We start from the raw sequence: 20,298 nt of genomic DNA, 5'->3' as shown, positions 1-20,298 counted from the left end.
AAAAAAAAAGAAGAAATGTTCCACTTTCCAAATTATTTTTTTCAATAATTTTGGGTGGACTATCCCTTTAACAAAAATCAAGATATAGGGTGGAAATAAAGTCTTTGTTGTTTATCTCACTGTACATCTAGTGAATGCAATGATCTGGGTTGATCTCTCATGCCTGCAAATGTAATCCTCTTCTCACAATGGTGCTGAAAGTAACCCAGTCCAGCTAACACAGATACGTGTCCCCATGTCACTTCATGTGATTTGCTGAATCATATAATCCTCGTCTTTCGCACTAGGAGAAATCCGGAATCCCCATTCATTAATACCTGAGATTGTAATCCTATTATGGATGGCTGTTAAAAGAAGAAGCCTCATATTCTTCAGTGTTCAAAGTAATGAAAGGCAGAGCTGTATTTTAAGTTTGTGCATTTAGACAATTTAAAGTGACTTCCAGCACATATGCATTTTATGTTAATTAAACATTTTGCTTTGGTGTTTTTACATCAGCTGAGCCACAGGAACATACAAATGATTAGTTTTAAATGGATGTTGACTTGGAGTCTTAGGTGATTCATCACTACATATATAAAATGCATATTAATGCCATCCTGCCAGATGTTTTGTTCCTTGTTGTTTCCCCTCAAAACAAACTAGTTATTTATTCAGCATCTACCTCAACACATTCATTTTGTAACAGACACACGTTGTATAGACACATGGATAGTTGATTTGACAGGCACCATAAGATATTTATCTAGAAAAATTACAATATTTCTTAGTAAAAATTAAGATGTAGGGTAGGCTATTTATTCAAGATGTTTTGTGCTTAAGTATATACATGTTCCCCGATAAATCCCCAGAAATTAGGTGCCATATTGCGCCAGAACACCCACCACACACCAGTTTACTGGTGGAGAGGAGACAAAGTGATGAAGCCAATCAGTGAATGGGGAGGATTAGGAGGCCATGATGATGGACAGAGGCCAATGGGCAAATTTGGCCAGGATGCCGGGGTAACACCCTACTCTTTTTCGAAGGACATCTTGGGATTTTTAATGAAGACACAGAGTCAGGACCTCGGTTTAACGTCTCATCCGAAGGACGGAATATATATATATATATACACTCACCTAAAGGATTATTAGGAACACCTGTTCAATTTCTCATTAATGCAATTATCTAATCAACCAATCACATGGCAGTTGCTTCAATGCATTTAGGGGTGTGGTCCTGGTCAAGACAATCTCCTGAACTCCAAACTGAATGTCAGAATGGGAAAGAAAGGTGATTTAAGCAATTTTGAGCGTGGCATGGTTGTTGGTGCCAGACGGGCCGGTCTGAGTATTTCACAATCTGCTCAGTTACTGGGATTTTCACGCACAACCATTTCTAGGGTTTACAAAGAATGGTGTGAAAAGGGAAAAACATCCAGTATGCGGCAGTCCTGTGGGCGAAAATGCCTTGTTGATGCTAGAGGTCAGAAGAGAATGGGCCGACTGATTCAAGCTGATAGAAGAGCAACTTTGACTGAAATAACCACTCGTTACAACCGAGGTATGCAGCAAAGCATTTGTGAAGCCACAACACGCACAACCTTGAGGCGGATGGGCTACAACAGCAGAAGACCCCACTGGGTACCACTTATCTCCACTACAAATAGGAAAAAGAGGCTACAATTTGCACGAGCTCACCAAAATTTGACGGTTGAAGACTGGAAAAATGTTGCCTGGTCTGATGAGTCTCGATTTCTGTTGAGACATTCAGATGGTAGAGTCAGAATTTGGCGTAAACAGAATGAGAACATGGATCCATCATGCCTTGTTACCACTGTGCAGGCTGGTGGTGGTGGTGTAATGGTGTGGGGGATGTTTTCTTGGCACACTTTAGGCCCCTTAGTGCCAATTGGGCATCGTTTAAATGCCACGCCTGGATGTGCATCCCACAAATCTCCATCAACTGCAAACTGTCCCCTATTTGCTGATATCTTGTATTATGAATCCTATATGTCATAATATCTGCAGCCATGCATTACGCACCTCTTTGTTTGTTGTTAGGATGACAAAAAAAGTTTTGTCATGTATTTTTGACAACTGTTCCATGATATTAAAAGACTGTCATTGGCTATAATCTCCAGGATAAACTATTTTTGCCATAATTTCGTCATTGCATAAAAATTATTTTGGTCCCAGGTTACGTCCTTGACTTTATAGGCTGTTTGATCGCGGCTTTAGGCTACATTCTTAAATGTAAAGCTTTCAAGAGACTTAAAACAATTACCTTTTAAAAAAAGAATAATTGTGACTGTAATAAATATTTCTAACGATTTTGGGGACTAAAGAGTCTAATACGGGTCAACTCAAGGGCTGCCAGCCACAATCGATTTATAATCCCCACTTTATTTTGCAACAAAACAAAATCCTTCACTTCAGCTTTTCATCGACGTCAACTACATCGTGGGGGATGCGTGAGGACCTCTGTTTATGCCAGGGCCAAACTCCAGTGTCCAATCCCCTTTCGCTGATCCCGCACCTCTCCCGTGGTCCTTTAAAAATGCTATCCTATCAATATGGGCCAACATTTCTAAAGAATGCTTTCAGCACCTTGTTGAATCAATGCCACGTAGAATTAAGGCAGTTCTGAAGGCGAAAGGGGGTCAAACACAGTATTAGTATGGTGTTCCTAATAATCCTTTAGGTGAGTGTGTGTATATATATATATATATATATACGTACGTACATACAGTTTATATGCCAGTTTGTATAGGTTTAACAATTAACAATAACAATATAAAACTTCCTTAAGGACAGTGTAATACTTTAACAGTTTTCTAATTCATAATTGTTATAGACTTTATGATCTTACACATTATTGATAAATTAGCTGGAATATAAGAAAAAAATTGTCCCACTTTAAGATTGTTGACATACCTGCTGAAGGTATACAGTCGGGAAAAAAATATTTGTGAATAACAAAAAAAAAAAAACCGCATTTAAAAAAAGTTATAAATTGATTTGCATTTTAATGAGTGAAATAAGTATTTGACCCCTTCACAAAATAAGACTTAGTACTTGGTGGCAAAACCCTTGTTGGCAACCACAAAGGTCAGATGTTTCTTGTAGTTGGCCACCAGGTTTGCACACATCTCAGGAGGGGTTTTGTCCCACTCCTCTTTGCAGATCCTCTCCAAGTCATTAAGGTTTCGAGGCTGATGTTTGGCAACTCAAACCTTCAGCTCCCTCCACAGATTTTCTATGGGATTAAGGTCTGGAGACTGGCTAGGCCACTCCATGACCGTAGTGTGCTTCTTCTTGAGCCACTCCTTTGTTGCCTTGGCCGTGTGTTTTGGGTCATTGTCATACTGGAATACCCATCCACGACCACAAAGCATAATGTTTCCACCTCCATGTTTGACGGTAGGGATGGTGTTCTTGGGGTCATAGGCAGCATTCCTCCTCCTCCAAACACGGCGAGTTGAGTTGATGCCAAAGAGCTGGATTTTGGTCTCATCTGACCACTACACTTTCACCCAGTTCTCCTCTGAATCACTGGCAAACTTCAGACGGGCTGTACATGTGCTTTCTTGAGCAGGGGGACCTTGCGGGTGCTGCAGGATTTCAGTCCTTCACAGCGTAGTGTGTTACCAATTGTTTTCTTGGTGACTATGGTCCCAGCTGCCTTGAGATCATTGACAAGATCCCCCCGTGTAGTTCTGGAATGATTCCCCTTTAAGAGAGTGCTACTAAACTCAACTCCTTACCTGTATAAAAGACTCCTGGGAGCCAGAAATCTTGCTGATTGATAGGGGATCAAATACTTATTTGACTCATTAAAATGCAAATCAATTTATAACTTTTTTGAAATGCGTTTTTCTGGATTTATTTGTTATTCTGTCTCTCACTGTTCAAATAAACCTACCATTAAAATTATAGACTGATCATTTCTTTGTCAGTAGGCAAACGTACAAAATCAGCATGGGATCAAGGCTGCATTTATTTAATCAAAAATAGTAAAAACAGTAACATTGAGAAAAATGACAATTTTAAATAATGGGTTTTTGTTTTAAATGTAATTTTTTTCTGTGAATTTTCAGCATTACTCTCATTACAGTCTTCAGTGCCACATGATTCTTCATAAATTATTCTAATATGCTGATTTGGTGCTCTAATAATGGCTCTTATTATTATTATAATACTTAATAGCTGTATTATTATCATCATTAATATTATAAATGTAATATTACTATTGATTAACATTATAAATGTGTGTTCTGTAATATAGCCTACTGTGTATATAATCGTATATATGTATGTGTAACATATTTTATAAGCGTAAGATATTTCTTTCAAATACATTAAAAATCTTAATTACAAACTTTTGACTACTGTATATTTATATATTTTACATAAAATCATGACAATAAAAAGCATCTAGTGGTAAATGATCGTGTTTGCATTATTTCATTTAATTTGCAGTAGCTATGTCAATGTAGAGAACATAATATGAAAACAGAAATTTGTATTTTTTAAATGCACTTTTAAGTGTCAGTGCAGGATCCTGACTGAGTACACTTCTCTTGACTCTGTGGGTTTCGTTTGAGCACACGTTCGATGATTGAGTTAAGCTGCCGTGTGCTCTCGTGACTTGTGTTTGTGTGAACACATTTTGTTTGTTGCTGTTTGTCATGAGCTCTTCTGTTGGTCTCATGTCTTGGTTCTGCCGTTTGTCACCTTGTTATTAGTTCATTTGCTTTACCAGCTCCACTTCATTGCATTTCCTTCCCTGTTTAGTCTCTCTGTGTCTTGAGTCAGATCGTTGTTGTGCCCATTGAACTGCTTTACCCGAGTCCTTTCTGCTCTTTGCACGCGCACCTTACAATAAAATCAGCTGATAAAACAATGAATGGAGATTAAAGGATTAGAGGATTGTGATTATTAATATGATTATAGTTAAGTGTGGTGAGAAGCCTCATGCACCTGCGATTGCCAAATACTGGTATAAGAATACAAAGGCAAAACAATCTTTCACAATTGTGTTGGCAAACGTGAGTCTTCTGAGATGGTAGTGTGTTTGGAGCTCTTCCCTTTTAAGTAACTAGATCCAATTGGCTCGGAGACAGAGGTTTTGATACCAAGAAAGCATTTGAATTTCCTAGAAAGGATAATCAGTGGGCTTTCCTTCTGTGTCTTTGCATGTGTAGTTAAAGTGATCAATAGTTTAATATGAAGGATAAAGAAAGATTTAAATAGAGGTAGGCAATGGAACACAAAAGTTATTTTCTGAAGCATAAATTGAATCGGCGATTCGTATTTAATTCTTACGATGAGAATCTGGCATAAACATTCTGAGCTCGATTTTCTCTTTATTAAAGCTTGAGCTTGATTATTTCTTTATTAAAAAAGACGGTCTAAATACAAGAGGCCTGTGAGTCTTTTCATACAGTCTTAAGTTGCTTCGTAAATACGCTAACAGAACATTTAACGTATGCTGGGAACACTTAAGAAATTAGGTCGGCCTATTGAGATTATGCAGTTTGCAATAAAAGGAAAGGAACAATACGTTTTGTAACAGCTTTTACAAGAAAAAGAGGAGGAGGAGGATGGGGATAAGTATGTACAGTAGATGAGTATGAGAACCAACATTTAGGGTGAATATTCCTCCTGTATGCCCCAGTACAACCTAAGCTGCTCTAAGGAGATGAATCCCCCTTTGTTCCAGGAATTGTGGGAAAGTTGCCAATAGTGTCCAGAGCTGAGCAATGTTCAGACGAGATTTGCATTTGTGTAAAAGAGAGGTCCTTACCTCAGGTGCCCCCAAACTACACACTTGATTCAAAGCGCCTGATGGGACACTCAGGGCAGTAAGGTACATCTTTGAACCTTAGTTACCCCTAAATTATACATTAGTACATATTAGTAGGCCTACTTTAAAAGTAACATATGTGACTCTGGACCACATTAAGTGTCAATTTTTCGAAATTGAGATTTAAACATCATCTGAAAGCTGAATAAATAAGCTTTCCATTGATGTATGGTTTGTTAGGTTGGAACAATATTTGCCGAGATACAACTATTTGAAAATCTGGAATCTGAGGGTGCAAAAAAATCAAAATACTGAGAAAATCACCTTTAAAGTTGTCCAAATGAAGTCCTTAGCAATGCATAGTACTAATCAAAATTTTAGTTTTAATATATTTACAGTAGGAAATTTACAAAATATATTCATGGAACATGATCTTTACTTAATATCCTAATGATTTTTGGCATAAAAGAAAAATTGATAATTTTGACCCATACAATGTATTTTTGGCTATTGCTACAAATATACCCCAAGACTGGTTTTGTGGCCCAGGGTCACATATAGCCTTGAAAGTGTATTGCGTAGTGACAGCTTTGTTTTCTGAGAGTACATGAACTCAAAAAATACATGTGCACTCGTGATGTGAAACTTGGAGAATACAAAGAGATTTGTATTCTCCAATATGCCCAAGTAACAAACACAAGCAGATACGAAATCCAAATCTTATTTTTACAAGGCCCACCACCAGAGGGGGACAAGTCCCCCCAATATTTAGAACAATAGCCAAACTGTCCCCTATTTGCTGATATCTTGTATTATGAATTCTATATGTCATAATATCTGCTGCCATGCATTACACACCGCTTTGTTTGTTGTTAGGATGACAAAAAAAGTTTTGTCATGTATTCTTGACAACTGTTCCATGATATTAAAAGACTGTCATTGGCTATAATTTCCAGGATAAACTATTTTTGCTAACCATTTTTATCATTGCATAAAAATGATTTTGGTCCCAGGTTACGTCCTTGACTTTATAGGCTGTTTGATCGCGGCTTTAGGCTACATTCTTAAATGTAAAGCTTTCAAGGGACTTAAAACAATTACTTTTTAAAAAAATAACAATTGTGACTGTAATAAATATTTCTAACGATTTTGGGGACTAAAGAGTCTAATACGGGTCAACTCAAGGGCTGCCAGCACAATCGATTTATAATCCCCACTTTATTTTGCAACAAAAGAAAATCCTTCACTTCAGCTTTTCATCGACGTCCACTGCCTCGTGGGGGATGCGTGAGGACCTCTGTTTATGCCAGGGCCAAACTCCAGTGTCCAATCCCCTTTTGCTGAACCCGCACCTCTCCCGTGGTCCTTTAAAAAGCCGCTGCGCACCACGCATCATTAAGCATTCGCTCCAGCCTGCAAACACCCTCCACTTCTACAAGACACTCCTGACTTCAACTTGGTGGCACGTTATACAGTCTTTGAGATGGCTCTTCAAAGCAATATTATGCACCTGGCCCGCAAGAGTCTGCTCCAGGAGTCATGCAAGCAGTTTCTCCTCCAAACCCACGGGCTGCACAAGTCCGTGACGAGCGGCTCTCTGGAGATCGCGGCGCACAGTCAGGCGGATCTGAAGGAGGAGAACACGGTGCGCCCCGTCGCTGAGGGGCAGAAGGGGGAGAAAGTGAAGACCCTCCATGAGATGCCCGGACCCAGCACCATGGCGAACTTTATGGAGTTCTTCTACCGGGATGGATTCAGCCGCATCCATGAAATCCAGGTGAGTCTGCAGCGTTCAATTGGGACCACCGTTACGCGTTACTGTTTGTGTTTGCATTTCAGTGGTGTTTCTTCAAGTGCACAGTTTACACCTTCAATACACGTTCAATGGAAAAGACCCAGACGCAATCATGTAGACTAATCCATATGGTTTCATTAAACAAAAAGGCCACATATTTCAATTTTATCTAAACTTGACCTCCTGTAACTTTTTTATTTTACGAGTTGGCAGAAATACATGCCAGAAATTGGCAGTGACGGCTGTTGCACAAACGTTAAATAAACTTTAACGTAAATAAAGATTGATTTGTTTGGAACACAGTGAAGACTCGGATACGTAATGTGCAGTGCGGACACGTGAGGTGTTGGATTACATATGGAGTTGCATAAACCGGCGAGTGCAGTCTCCACCCCATCGCGAGGGACAGTCACAAACCTTATTTGATCCCAGGCGCAGTCTACACAAAGGATCAAATTTGAAACATATAGCATGATGCAATACAAACACCTCAAGAATGGCCAGCTATAAAGATTGTCATCTGTCCGACAGAGATTTGCGCCTCAGATATGAATGCACATGAATGCAGTTCCTGACATACAGTGCAGTGGAGTACGAGGGCGTGTTCTGAAATAAAGAGGCAAAGTCCTCAAAGGTTTTTGTTTTATTTAATCAAATGTAAATTCATGTCGCAGTCACTTGTTTAAATAAACATTACTTACACTATCAGAGAAAGAAGAAAAATTATATTTTATATTTTTACATTAACAACGTAACCAATATTCCATTTATTAAAGCCAAGTATGAATCTCATGAAGTTAAGTGTTTTAAAACATTTTACATTTATTCCAAAATAACAGCTACTCAAGTCAAAAACAATTTAAACAATATATTTTATTTCGTGAAACTGTTCTTTTTAATAGTTAACGTTTAACTATAGGCTACTTTTGAATTCTTCGAGTCATCGGGTCATCAAAGCTTAAATATTGGTCACAGATGTGGAGTTTAACTTTTAATTTTACAAAGTAGTTATATCTGAGTGTATGAGTCGTTTCCTGACTTCACCTGTGCCCTGATCTATAATAGAAACTGAGAGGGGGAGGAGGTTATAATTGTCAAAAAAACAAACAAACCAACAGTCTGGATTTAAAGTGAGGAGGCAAGGGAGGCAGTCTTCTCAAAATACTGGATGAGAAAAAAAATCGTAGTACAAAAATCAAACAGACGCCAGTATTACAAAATAAACACTAAGACGAGGACTATTTTTTGTGACTGCGGATCATGGTCTCATATACAAAGGGTTAAATAAGATACAATATATATCTTTAAGGTTATAGTTGCATTTATACTAGACAAATATTTAATCAGTTATGAAAAATGATTCTATCAAGGAGTAAATATGCATAAGCAGTTGTAATTAATGATGAAATTATGTGTTATAATGATGAAAACTCTAGTTTGTATCTTGATTTTCTTTCAAATGGCAATTCAGGAAATTCCACTTCATGTCATTCTAATTCAACATCCTGTGGAACATGGCCAGTTGAATTCAAATTCTAACTCATGCATTGAAACAGTGCCAAAAACTCCCCAGTACTAATCTAAAATGGCCAGTGATGACTGGTATTGGTCTACATGTATATTAAGGATCAGTTACAGTTATGTTGCACAACAAAGTTGTCTTAGGACTCTGAAAGATGAGAAATGTCTTCCAGGATTTTTCAGGCTGAGGAGACACAGAGGTGCCTTTGTGTTGTCTTAGTATAGTACTTACAACTTGAGAAGGGGGAAGAAAGTGGGCAAGCTCACAGTGAGGGCCGCATTTGCAAACGGCTTCAAGTATTTGCAAATCGGCCTGGGCCATCCATACTGGGAAATGTCTTCCTATGCATACTGAGCAGTTGGCTAAGAGCCGTATGGTCTTTGGGGAGACATACATATTGTCAGTCAGGAAATGAGTGATATGATATGGGCAAATATATTTTATTGCTGTATCACGGTTATGTTGTTTCCATTCTTATTTCAATAAAGCATTTACATTTGAAGGAAACATCAAAACAAATGACTCTAATGCAGATTAGCCAAAAACAAGAATAAGACAAATCCATATTTATATGGTTCAAGTGCATTTCTGAGATCCACATTGATCAGGCTTACAAATCTTTTTGTAGTTGGAGCATTCTCAGAAGTATGGGAAGATCTTCAAATCTCGATTTGGACCTCAGCTGGTGGTGTCCATCGCTGACAGAGACATGGTGGCACAGGTTCTCAGGACTGAAGGTGTGACTCCTCAGAGAGGCAACATGGAGTCCTGGAAGGAGTACAGAGATTTGAGGGGAAGATCTACTGGACTCATCTCAGCGTAAGTACATACGGATGTGCTTTCTTGAGGGGTACTGTAGTCTATGGTTAAAATCTAAGCTAGTAACTTGGTTTGCCCCTTTTATTAAAATGGGACACTGCTGTTAAATAGTTTGAGATAAGTAAGATTTTTGATACTTTTATTCAGCAAGGGAAGGGCACATTAAATTACAATTATAATTGATTTCTATTTCCATTAAATGCTGTCATCAAAGAGTCCTAAAAAACATCAGGGTTTACACAAAAATAGTAAGCAGCACAACTGCGTTCGGCATATTTCATCATTTCTGAAGGAGTAATGGCTCCTGAAAATTCAGCTTTGCATTTGTTATTTATATTTTAAATTGTAATAAGATTTCACAATATTACTGTTTTTACTGTATTTTTGATCATATAATTGCAGCCTTGGTGAAAATTCGAGATTTCTTAAAAAAATATATTTTCAAAATTTTACCAATCCTTGAATGGTAGTAGGTAAATGACAAATTAGTTATGTGAACCTGCAGTATCCCAATATATATATATTTTTTAATTTTCCTGTCTCTGATAACAAATATATGATGTTTTCTATCTCCAGCGAGGGTGATGAATGGCTGAAGATGCGCAGTGTTCTGCGCCAGCTGGTTATGCGGCCCAGAGATGTGGCTGTTTTCTCCCCTGACGTCAACGCTGTGGTGGCCGACCTGGTGGAGAGAGTGAACACACTGCGTAGCCAGCAGGACGACAGACAGACTGTCTTTAACATCAATGACCTGTTCTTCAAATATGCCATGGAAGGTGAGCCTGAGGGCAGAGTGTGCGTTATTGTGGTAAATTGGAAAGGAACAGGTGGGCTTTGTATAAATGAAATTTGATCCAGCTATTTAGGCAGTCTGAGTCTGGGGATTAAACAGATGTTCTACAGACACATAAGGAATTTTTGGGGAGATTTGTTTTTTAATATAGTAAGTGTTGTTTTGTCACCTTTTTACATACTTATATAGCACTTTATACAAATCAGTTCAGATTTTAAAGCAGCATCACAGTAATAAAGAGTCAAATAAAAGTGACAATGTTGGAAAATGTTCATCAATGATGAAACAACTTCAGCTTAGTTTCATTAATCAGCTCAGTTCATTCAATTCAATATCGATTTGGTTTAGTTTAATAACACCTACAGAGCTGCTTTTGTAGCTAAAATTGTAGCTGTTTCATCACTGGTGAACTTTGCAGCATTGACGAAGATAATAGAGTCTATAATCAGATCAATTCAGATTAGTGTTGATTGCTGCAAAGTTAATTAATGATGAAACAACATGAATTTAAGCTATCAAGTAACTCTATAGAAGACAATAGTGCCATTAATCAGCTCAATTCAGTTCAATGTTAATTTAATTTAATGAGTGTCAATGTTGCAAAGTTCATCAATTATGATCAGCTTCAACTTTAGCTATAAACTAGCTCTACATAACATAATAGTGACATTAATCAGCTCAGTTCAGTTTAAGTTTTTGTGTTTTCACACATACAGTAGAGTTAGATCCTAGTATTTTTTTAAATATTAATCATCTTTTAACTGTCATTTGATAAACCCTCTGTAGTGTGATCATTTGTGGATCTCACTTTACTCTTAATAGAACAGTGGATTAAAGATTCAGATAAGATTTAGATTAGCGCATGAAAATGGTAATCCATACATGTGAAGCAATACAACATGAAAAACACAATGTTAAATTTAATCCTAGGTGTTGCAACCGTTTTGTATGAAACTCGCTTGGGCTGCTTGGAAAACGAAATTCCCAAGATGAGTCAGGAGTACATTGCTGCACTGCACCTCATGTTCAGCTCTTTCAAGACCACCATGTACGCCGGTGCCATTCCCAAATGGCTGCGCCCCATCATTCCCAAACCCTGGGAGGAATTCTGCAGCTCATGGGATGGCCTCTTCAAATTCAGTAAGAGCAGAGGGAACTGTGGTGGGGTTCAGTGTCATTGTGAGAAAGTTGGTCTTACACAACTACTACAGTTTTTTTGTTAAAAGTTTGAATAAATGTGTGTTTTAGGCCAGATCCATGTGGACAAGAGGCTTTCAGAGATCAAAAAGAAGATGGAGAAAGGCGAAGAGATTAAAGGAGGTTTGCTGACTCACATGCTGGTCACCAGAGAGATGAATCTGGAAGAGATCTATGCAAACATGACAGAAATGCTTCTGGCTGGTGTGGATACGGTAAGAACTGGTCCTATAGCTGCTGGGAAAGACATATGAAGTTATTGCTTCTGAACTTGTGGTTCATGACTAGTAATTTTGCACGAATTCATTGTTAGACACTTAGTAACCCAAAAAGCAGAACACATTGTGTATTGAGACTGCTGGAGAAATGGTTGAATCTAATGGTGATGATAAACGAACCTTCTCATCGGGACAGCATCTCAGGCGCCTTTTTCTTTTCCTGTGAACTCTTTTCAAATGGTCAAATCGTAACGGGTGTCTGAGGTCTCCATGGAGAACTCTGTGTTCACCTGACCTAACGCTGACCTCCCTCCATGAGTCTCACCCACAATAAACAAGACCTGCCAAGACTCTCCCATTTCACTGATGTGTCAGTTGGCATCCTATTCTCTTTGATCTTTCCCTCTCTTTTTCTTTCAGCCGTATGATCACATTAGCCATTGTGAGCCAAAGCCGGTCATGTAATCTTTCCCTCACCGCCTGTCTGTCTCTGTCTTGCTTTCCCTACACCTCTATGAGGCAAGGTTCCTGTTTTGGGTTCTTGCTCCAAAAAGGAATTAGTCACCCAAAAAGAAAAAGGTGAACATTGTGATCACTGGAGCTGAACGCACATGAAAGCAACCGTTTTAGGCCCAGATTTATCTGAGATAAAAATAATGATGAATGGAGAGAAGCATGGCAGGTGGTTCATTACAGGATGAAGGGGTGGAGAGAGATGGTCTAAAAAGGGGGAGAGTGAATGATGTTGGCTGGGCACTCTTTGAAAGGAGACTGAAAAAGCGGCATTGGGGCGTGGACAGGTTTGGGAGAATCAGGCCATGGAAGCGAATCAGTGGTTATGTAATGGAACGTCTTATTCAAAACTGCGGTGACAGAAATTATCTTTTCCATTTAAGGGGCATTATTTGTCCCTCACTTTGATTTCCAGGGGCTTTTTTTTTACCTTCACAAGTTTAATTTTTTATTAAAATGTATTCGGCATATTTTATGTCAAATTCTTAAATTCATCAGTAAATTCAATTAGAATAATTAGACATTGTGACACTGTGTCCTAATTACTGTAATTGCTGGTACCAATCAAATGAATCCAGCATTAACAAAATTCATTTTTGCACTTCTAAAATGGCAGTTAAAGTGGCATTTAGATGTATTTACACCTCTAGATGTACTGTTTAATGCAGCTCAGAGGTGGTATGAATGCATTTACATTGCAATTCCATAATAAATAGTGTTATGAGATTCATGTTTTTAATATAAAATTCTGAATAAAGAAATATGAATGTATGAGAAAAATAAAATTATACTTAACTATACTTATACTTAACTTGATTAATGTAAACAATTTCTTAATGAGTGAGTCAGTGAATCATTCATTCAACTGACTCATTCAAAATGGCTCATCCATTCACTAATGAAACACTGCTGTGGCTTTGTTTAGACCTATTTTGACTGGCAAAATACTGTGAAATAAATCAATATCACATATGAATCATCTTTAATTTTGCACCAAGCAGAGGAATTAGTGTAGATCATGTTCAATCTCTAATAAGATCATGACTAGTCTCTAATAAGTCATCAAATGTTCTTCTCTCTACCCCTCTACAGACCTCTTTCACACTGTCATGGAGCACATACCTTCTGGCAAGACATCCCATAATACAAAATGAAATTTTTGAGGAAGTGGATCGAGTGCTGGGGGGGCGTGTCCCAACCGGAGAGGATGTTGCTCATTTGCCCCTTATTAGAGGGCTTGTCAAAGAGACTCTCAGGTAAGCTCTGCCCACTCATTATTTATTGCAAAGTTTATTGAGTTTAGGACAGAACTACAGAGATCATTCAAAAATCAAACAGTATAAACACTTCCCTCCGTCTCTCTAATGCATGCAGGCTTTTCCCTGTTCTGCCTGGAAATGGACGCGTTACACAGGATGATCTGATCGTCGGAGGTTATTTCATCCCTAAAGGGGTAAGAACATATATCATGTGATTGTATGTGTTTCATGCCTTTCTTTCCTGCAGTCCTAGATTTAATTACCTTGACCTGGATATACGTAGTTCCCCTTAAATTCGGTCACTTTACATTGCTATGGGAAATACATTTTCCTCGAATACTACTGAAGCCTTTTTGAATCACGCCAGTGAAACTGGCCAATGGCGTTCAAGCGCGCAAAATATGAGCGGGAATCCCACACTATATAAGGCAGTGCTTGTACGTCATCCATTCAGAATCTTTTTCTTCAGCCAACCTTCTACGAGAAGCAAGAAGCCTATCAACAAGACTACTCACCGTGATCTACACGCTGCAGCGGACACGCCTTCTCTTCCCCTGCTGTGTTCCGGTGAGCTTCGGAAGCAAAGATGACTCGCGATTGCCTCTCCTGTGCGGAGCCAATTGAATCTTCTGATGGCCACGAATCGTACGTCTTCTGCCTGGGTCACACCCACTCAGAGGTGGCGCTTGGGGGGTCGGACTGCCCCCACTGCGGGGATATGAGTCTCCGGACTCTCAGGCTCCGTGTGGCCATCGTCCAAGGCGATGAACTTGCCCAGCTAACTCTGCCACGCTCTTCCTCTGCAGAAGCCGTCTGGACGAGTGGTACCTCCAGTTGGATCGCGGCCAAAAAGACACCCCGCGGAGACCCGGCCCCTTTTTCCCCGAGGTGCACGACGAGATAAAAAAGTTGTGGAACCACCAGTCGGGTGCATAATCCGGGATCCTCCCTCCTAGATCGTCACCTGTGGCTTACTCTGACCGAGTTAAAGAACTCAGAGAAAACTGCCCTTCTGGACGCTCCCGTGAATCCCTCAGGTCTCAGGGGTATCAGAGTGGGTTATGAAATCAATAAAGAACGGCTACATGCTTCAGTTCTTCCGCAGACCGCCTCGATTCAACGGTGTGTTAATGTCCACTGTACGGGATCGGAATGCCTCAGTTCTGCGAGAGGAAATACACAATCTTCTTGCAAAGCGTGCTGTAGAGACAGTCCCCCTCACAGACCGTGAGAACAGCTTCTACAGTCGTTATTTTCTGGTGCCAAAGAAAGACGGCGGACTCCGTCCAATCTTGGACCTGAGACCCCTGAATCGCGCGCTTTCAAATCGTTCGTTCAAAATGATTACCCTGAGACAAATCATCTCACATATCAGACCCGGAGACTGGTTTATCTCCGTGGATTTAAAGGATGCTTATTTTCATATTCAGGTTGCCCCCCGCCACAGGTGCTTCCTGAGATTTGCATTCGAGGGGATAGCGTACCAATTCACGGTCCTACCCTTTGGCTTATGTCTGGCCCCTCACACGTTTATGAAATGCATGGACGCTGTTCTCTCTCCTCTGAAGCAGAGCGGAATACACATCCTGAACTATCTCTATGACTGGTTAGTCTTAGCCCAATCAGAGAGTGCGCTGCTCAGCAACAAACTCAAACTCCTTGCTTATATTCAGAGCTTAATGCTGACTGTAAATATGCAAAAGAGCATGCTGGTACAGAGCCAGAACATCTCCTTTTTAGGAGTGGAACTGAACTCAATCAATATGCGAGCGCGTCTGTCGGAGGAGCGCTCACAAAAACTGATCAGCTCTCTTGCGGTCTTCAAATTAGGTCGTTCTTCCCCGCTAAAATACTTTCAGAGGACGCTCGGCCAGATGGCTGCTGCCTCGACAGTGTGCAATCTAGAGGTCCTAGATGTGCGACAGCTTCAGCTCTGGCTAAAGAGCCGGGTGCCTAAAAGTGATGCGCGACTGTTTGCATACGCTGAACCCTTGGCGCAATATGACGCCGGGGTGTTCGTATTGGCCAAGTGATCAGGAGAAAGAATGTTACGACAGATGCATTGAGCACAGGCTGGGGAGCCGTATGCGATGGCAGACCAGCCTTCGGGACATGGCCAGAAATGTAGAAGTCATGACACATAAACTTTCTGGAGCTCCGTGCTGTACACCTAGCGCTCGAGTGCTTTCTCCCAGACATTCTTCAACGTCACGTTCTCATCAGAACGGACAGCATGACAGTGGTAGCGTTTATAAATCACCAAGGCGGTGTGATCTCGCGACCACTGCTGCAGCTGGTGAGAGACCTCCTTCTGTGGGCAGATTGACACCTCCTCTCCATCCGGGCAGTACATGTCCCCAGACGCCTGAACTACGGCACGGATTTACTGTCGCGGGACGGGGTAATCCACGGGGAGTGGAGATTACATCCTCTGACAGTCAAAATGATTTGGAGTGTATTCGGCAGGGCGATATGGCACCCAAATCCAGATTCATGGAGCCTTCATGTCTGGCCGCTCGATGGAGCTTGCCAGTAACAGATGCACTTCCTCAGCGCATGTTGAACACTATCTCTGAGGCTAGGGCTCCTTCCACGAGGCGTCCGATAGGGTTTCGGGCCCACTCAACCTGCGGACTCGCGTCCTCCTGGGCCTGGGCAAATGGAATGTCTATTCAGGACATTTGTATGGAGGCAGGCTGGTCATCACCCAGCACTTTCGTGAAGTTTTATAACCTAGATGTGTCATCGCTTGCCTCGCATGTGCTGTCAGTGCGAGCAGCGCACGCACCTACTCAGCCTCAGCTATGATCTAAGATGTGTATCAGTGGTTTCGACTAGGTCGTATACACCCTGTATTGACGCACCACCAATTCAATGCTGTCCCTAACAGTTTATCACAATGTTATGATATAGTTCACTACGTCTTTTAGGACTTGATCACCATCATACTCTGCTTATTGAGCACCGCTACGGCCGTGCATCATAACACATGATTTAATTTGAAATTAAACAATTTCAACTAATCTATATGTGAAAGCGCCTAAGCCGCCGCCATTTCACATTCTCTGTTTCACCGGAGTTAACTCCAGTTGCCGCGCCCCCCTGACTTTTACATGGTTTCGACTAGGTCCTGTAGACCTGAGCTGTGTTTACTAAGAGCGCCAATATCATTGCCGCTCTCATTACGGCTCCGGATGTGAAACTTGACATGCTTAGTCGAGCCAGGCTCCATCGCTGTGACACGGCGGGATTTTATATGTTCCCATAGCAATGTATAGTGACCGAATTGAAGGGGAATGCTCTCGGTTTCTTACGTAACCTCGGTCCCCCGAAATGAGGGAACGAGACATTGCTCTTATTGCCGTGTCACCGAGCTCAGGATCTAGAATGCAAGTCGCTTCAGTCAAATATTCTGAATGGATGACGTACAAGCACTGCCTTATATAGATGGGATTCCCGCTCATATTTCGCACGCTTGAACGCCATTGGCCAGTTTCACTGACGTGATTCAATAAGGCTTCAGTAGTATTCGAGGAAAATGTATTTCCCATAGCAGTGTCTCGTTCCCTCATTTCGGGGAACCGAGGTTACGTAAGTAACCGAGAGCGATAAAATGTGCTAGAAAACCCCCCACAGTTGATTTGTATTGTCACAGAATTAATTATGTTAAAAAGATGACACTTGTTACGCAATAAGGTAATTTCTTCAATCAGTGGTTCTCAACCCACTAGCAGGCCTCTGGAAATTTCGAGGGGGGTATTTTTTTTATAATTTATTTTGAGAATTAATTATTTACATTTGAATCTATATTGATAACAAAATAATTTATATTAATTTGATTTAATCATTAAAATTATAATCATAAAAACACAAACTATCAATAACTATTAAATCAATAACTTATAACTAAACATAGTAGCTATTGTTTTTATTGAAAAATCTCCCAACTTCCCGTGTTCACAGACTCAGCTGGCTCTGTGTCATTACTCTACCTCTATGGATGAAGAGAACTTTCCCCGTCCCAGAGAGTTCCGTCCGGATCGTTGGATTCGCAAGGATGCCTCTGACCGTGTCGATAACTTCGGCTCCATCCCGTTTGGCTACGGCATCCGCAGCTGCATTGGGAGGAGAATAGCCGAGCTGGAGATGCATCTGGCTCTCACACAGGTGCTTGTTTGTATATGTGTCTCAAAATTCAAAAGATCCAAACCTTAGAGTGCAATTTTTAAGCAGATTGTTGCAATAAAGACATAAATTACTTGAATGTGAGCTCTTAATTCCCTTGTCTAATGGTGTATTGATGTTCTTCTCCATCACAGCTCCTGCAGAAGTTCCACATTGAGGTGTCTCCCCAGACTGTTGATGTGTGTGCTAAGACTCATGGCCTGCTCTGTCCGGGAGCACCCATCAACCTTAGATTTGTGGACCGAAAGTAATCTGCCATTACAGTGTGTGTGAATTTAAACCATAATTCATACTATGCTTCTTGGAGTCCAAAGACTGTTAGTGTTATTGTGAATTATAGTGCCTCCTCCAGCTTTTATCCAGCGAAGTATGTGTGAAGTGCCTCTAATACTGCTTTAATAATGCTCTTGTGTTTATAGCCAATCAGAAGACCAAATATTTTAAAAATGTTTAGAACAGGCACTATTTCATATACTCGAATATATATATAGTCAATATGAATTACTTCAAGAATTGCTTTTTTAAAACTGTTTTATATTATTCATTTACAGAATTCATTTACATCATACTATCTGTAATTTTCTCTAGTAGCTTTTGCATTTTGCTCAGCTTTAAAAATTAGCATGATATATGATCAAGAAGACCTTGTATATAGATGTTTTACTATTAAATTAACTTTAGCACTAAGCTCATTATTTATGTAAGCTTAATGACTTTTAGCTTACAAGCAGAAAATACCTAAAGCAAACATGAGTGAGTAAATCCTATTACAACTACAAAGCTGCTTTAGAAGACCGTTCTAAAATCCTGTCCTGTGGACAATAATATGTGACCCTGGACCACAAAACCAGTCTTAAGTCGCTGGGGTATATTTGTAGCAATAAGCAAAAATATATTGTATGTGTGAAAATTATTGTGCCAAAAATCTTTAGTACTTTAAGTAAAGATATTTTGTAAATGTCCTACTGTAAATATATCAAAACTGATTTTTTTATTAGTAATATGCATTGCTAATAACTTCATTTGGACAACTTTAAAGGTGATTTTTTTCAGTATTTAGATTTTTTTTTTTGCACCCTCAGATTCCAGATTCTCAAATAGTTGTATCTCAGCCAAATATTGTCCTATCCTAACAAACCATCCATCAATTGAAAGCTTATTTATTCAGCTTTCAGAGGATGCATAAATCTCAATTTTGAAAAATTTACCCTTATGATTGGTTTTGTGGTCCGGGGTCACATATTAAGATAAATACTGTGTAAGAAAAATGCCTCAAATCACAGCAATGTCCGGCTTGATTTCATTGTGGCTATTTTTATCTAATTTGTTATTCATGAGTGAAGATTTTGTGTTGGTTCCTCTGTAGTGGAAAACATTTTAATGCAGAATTGTGCCTCTTTTTTTAGTACGCTAGCCTTATAGGCAACAGATGGATAATGGGAACAGGTGGAAATGTGGAAAATGTGGAAAAAACTATTTTTGGATAAAATGAATGTTGTTTTTGAGGGTTGTGAACTTAATGCATTGTATGAAATTGGGAAGTGTTTGATATGTGGAAATGCCATATGGAAAATTGCTGAATTTTGTACTAATAAACTACACTTTGAAGACCTGCTGTTCATTTGTTGTTTGTTCTGTTTAAACACTATTTAGGAGGGGAAAAAAACATAATAGTCTGTCACACTTACCTGAACCACATGAAAATGAATGAAGAATTGCCTCTCAGAAGCTTTTCAATAAAATTCCTAATGTAACATAGACTAAGTAACAACTTTTGCCCTAAAAATTGTGATTTTAAAATGTCATTTACATAAATTTTGACAGACAGATGACACATGATTTCAGACATATAAAGTAAAAGTAAAGGCATTTATCCAGCTCTATGTAGTCCTTACCTTTATCCACCAGATGGCAGGATGGTTTGGAAAATGAATGGGGAGGTGGTCAAATAGTTAACATATATTCCAAAAGAGTAAATTATAAATCCCTCGTTTGCCATTAGCGGCATAGACTGAACCATCTAAATTACAAATAACCAAGCAAAATATGTCAAATACATGCTGTAGCGTGAGGTGCATTTGCGCATGCAGCGAACGTGCGCCTGTAAATCGAATGGGAGTTATTTAGCAAGAATTCCATGTTCTGATTGGTCAAGAGGAAGCGAACCACGTTCTCTGATTGGCTAGAACTTGACGCTGCGAATCTGG

The 20,298-nt window shown here is 39.7% G+C and overlaps 1 protein-coding gene across 1 annotated transcript; it reads left to right on the top strand.

Annotated features, from left to right (window-relative positions):
• The first annotated feature begins 7,193 nt into the window (after positions 1-7,193).
• On the top strand, positions 7,194-19,706 carry LOC306878954 (cytochrome P450 27C1). Its single transcript, XM_079431587.1, has 9 exons — positions 7,194-7,567; positions 9,736-9,926; positions 10,503-10,702; positions 11,650-11,859; positions 11,968-12,131; positions 13,740-13,903; positions 14,022-14,100; positions 17,870-18,073; positions 18,226-19,706. The coding sequence occupies exons 1-9, from the start codon at positions 7,274-7,276 to the stop codon at positions 18,340-18,342; spliced, it is 1,623 nt and encodes a 540-aa protein (XP_079287713.1). The 5' UTR covers positions 7,194-7,273; the 3' UTR covers positions 18,343-19,706.
• Positions 19,707-20,298: the final 592 nt, after the last annotated feature.

This window comes from Barbus barbus (genome assembly GCF_936440315.1).
Source record: "Barbus barbus genome assembly, chromosome: 13".
NCBI classification, from domain to species: Eukaryota; Metazoa; Chordata; class Actinopteri; order Cypriniformes; family Cyprinidae; genus Barbus; species Barbus barbus.
Note: the sequence above shows the minus strand (reverse complement) of the source record. Positions and strands in the feature narration are given on the sequence as shown.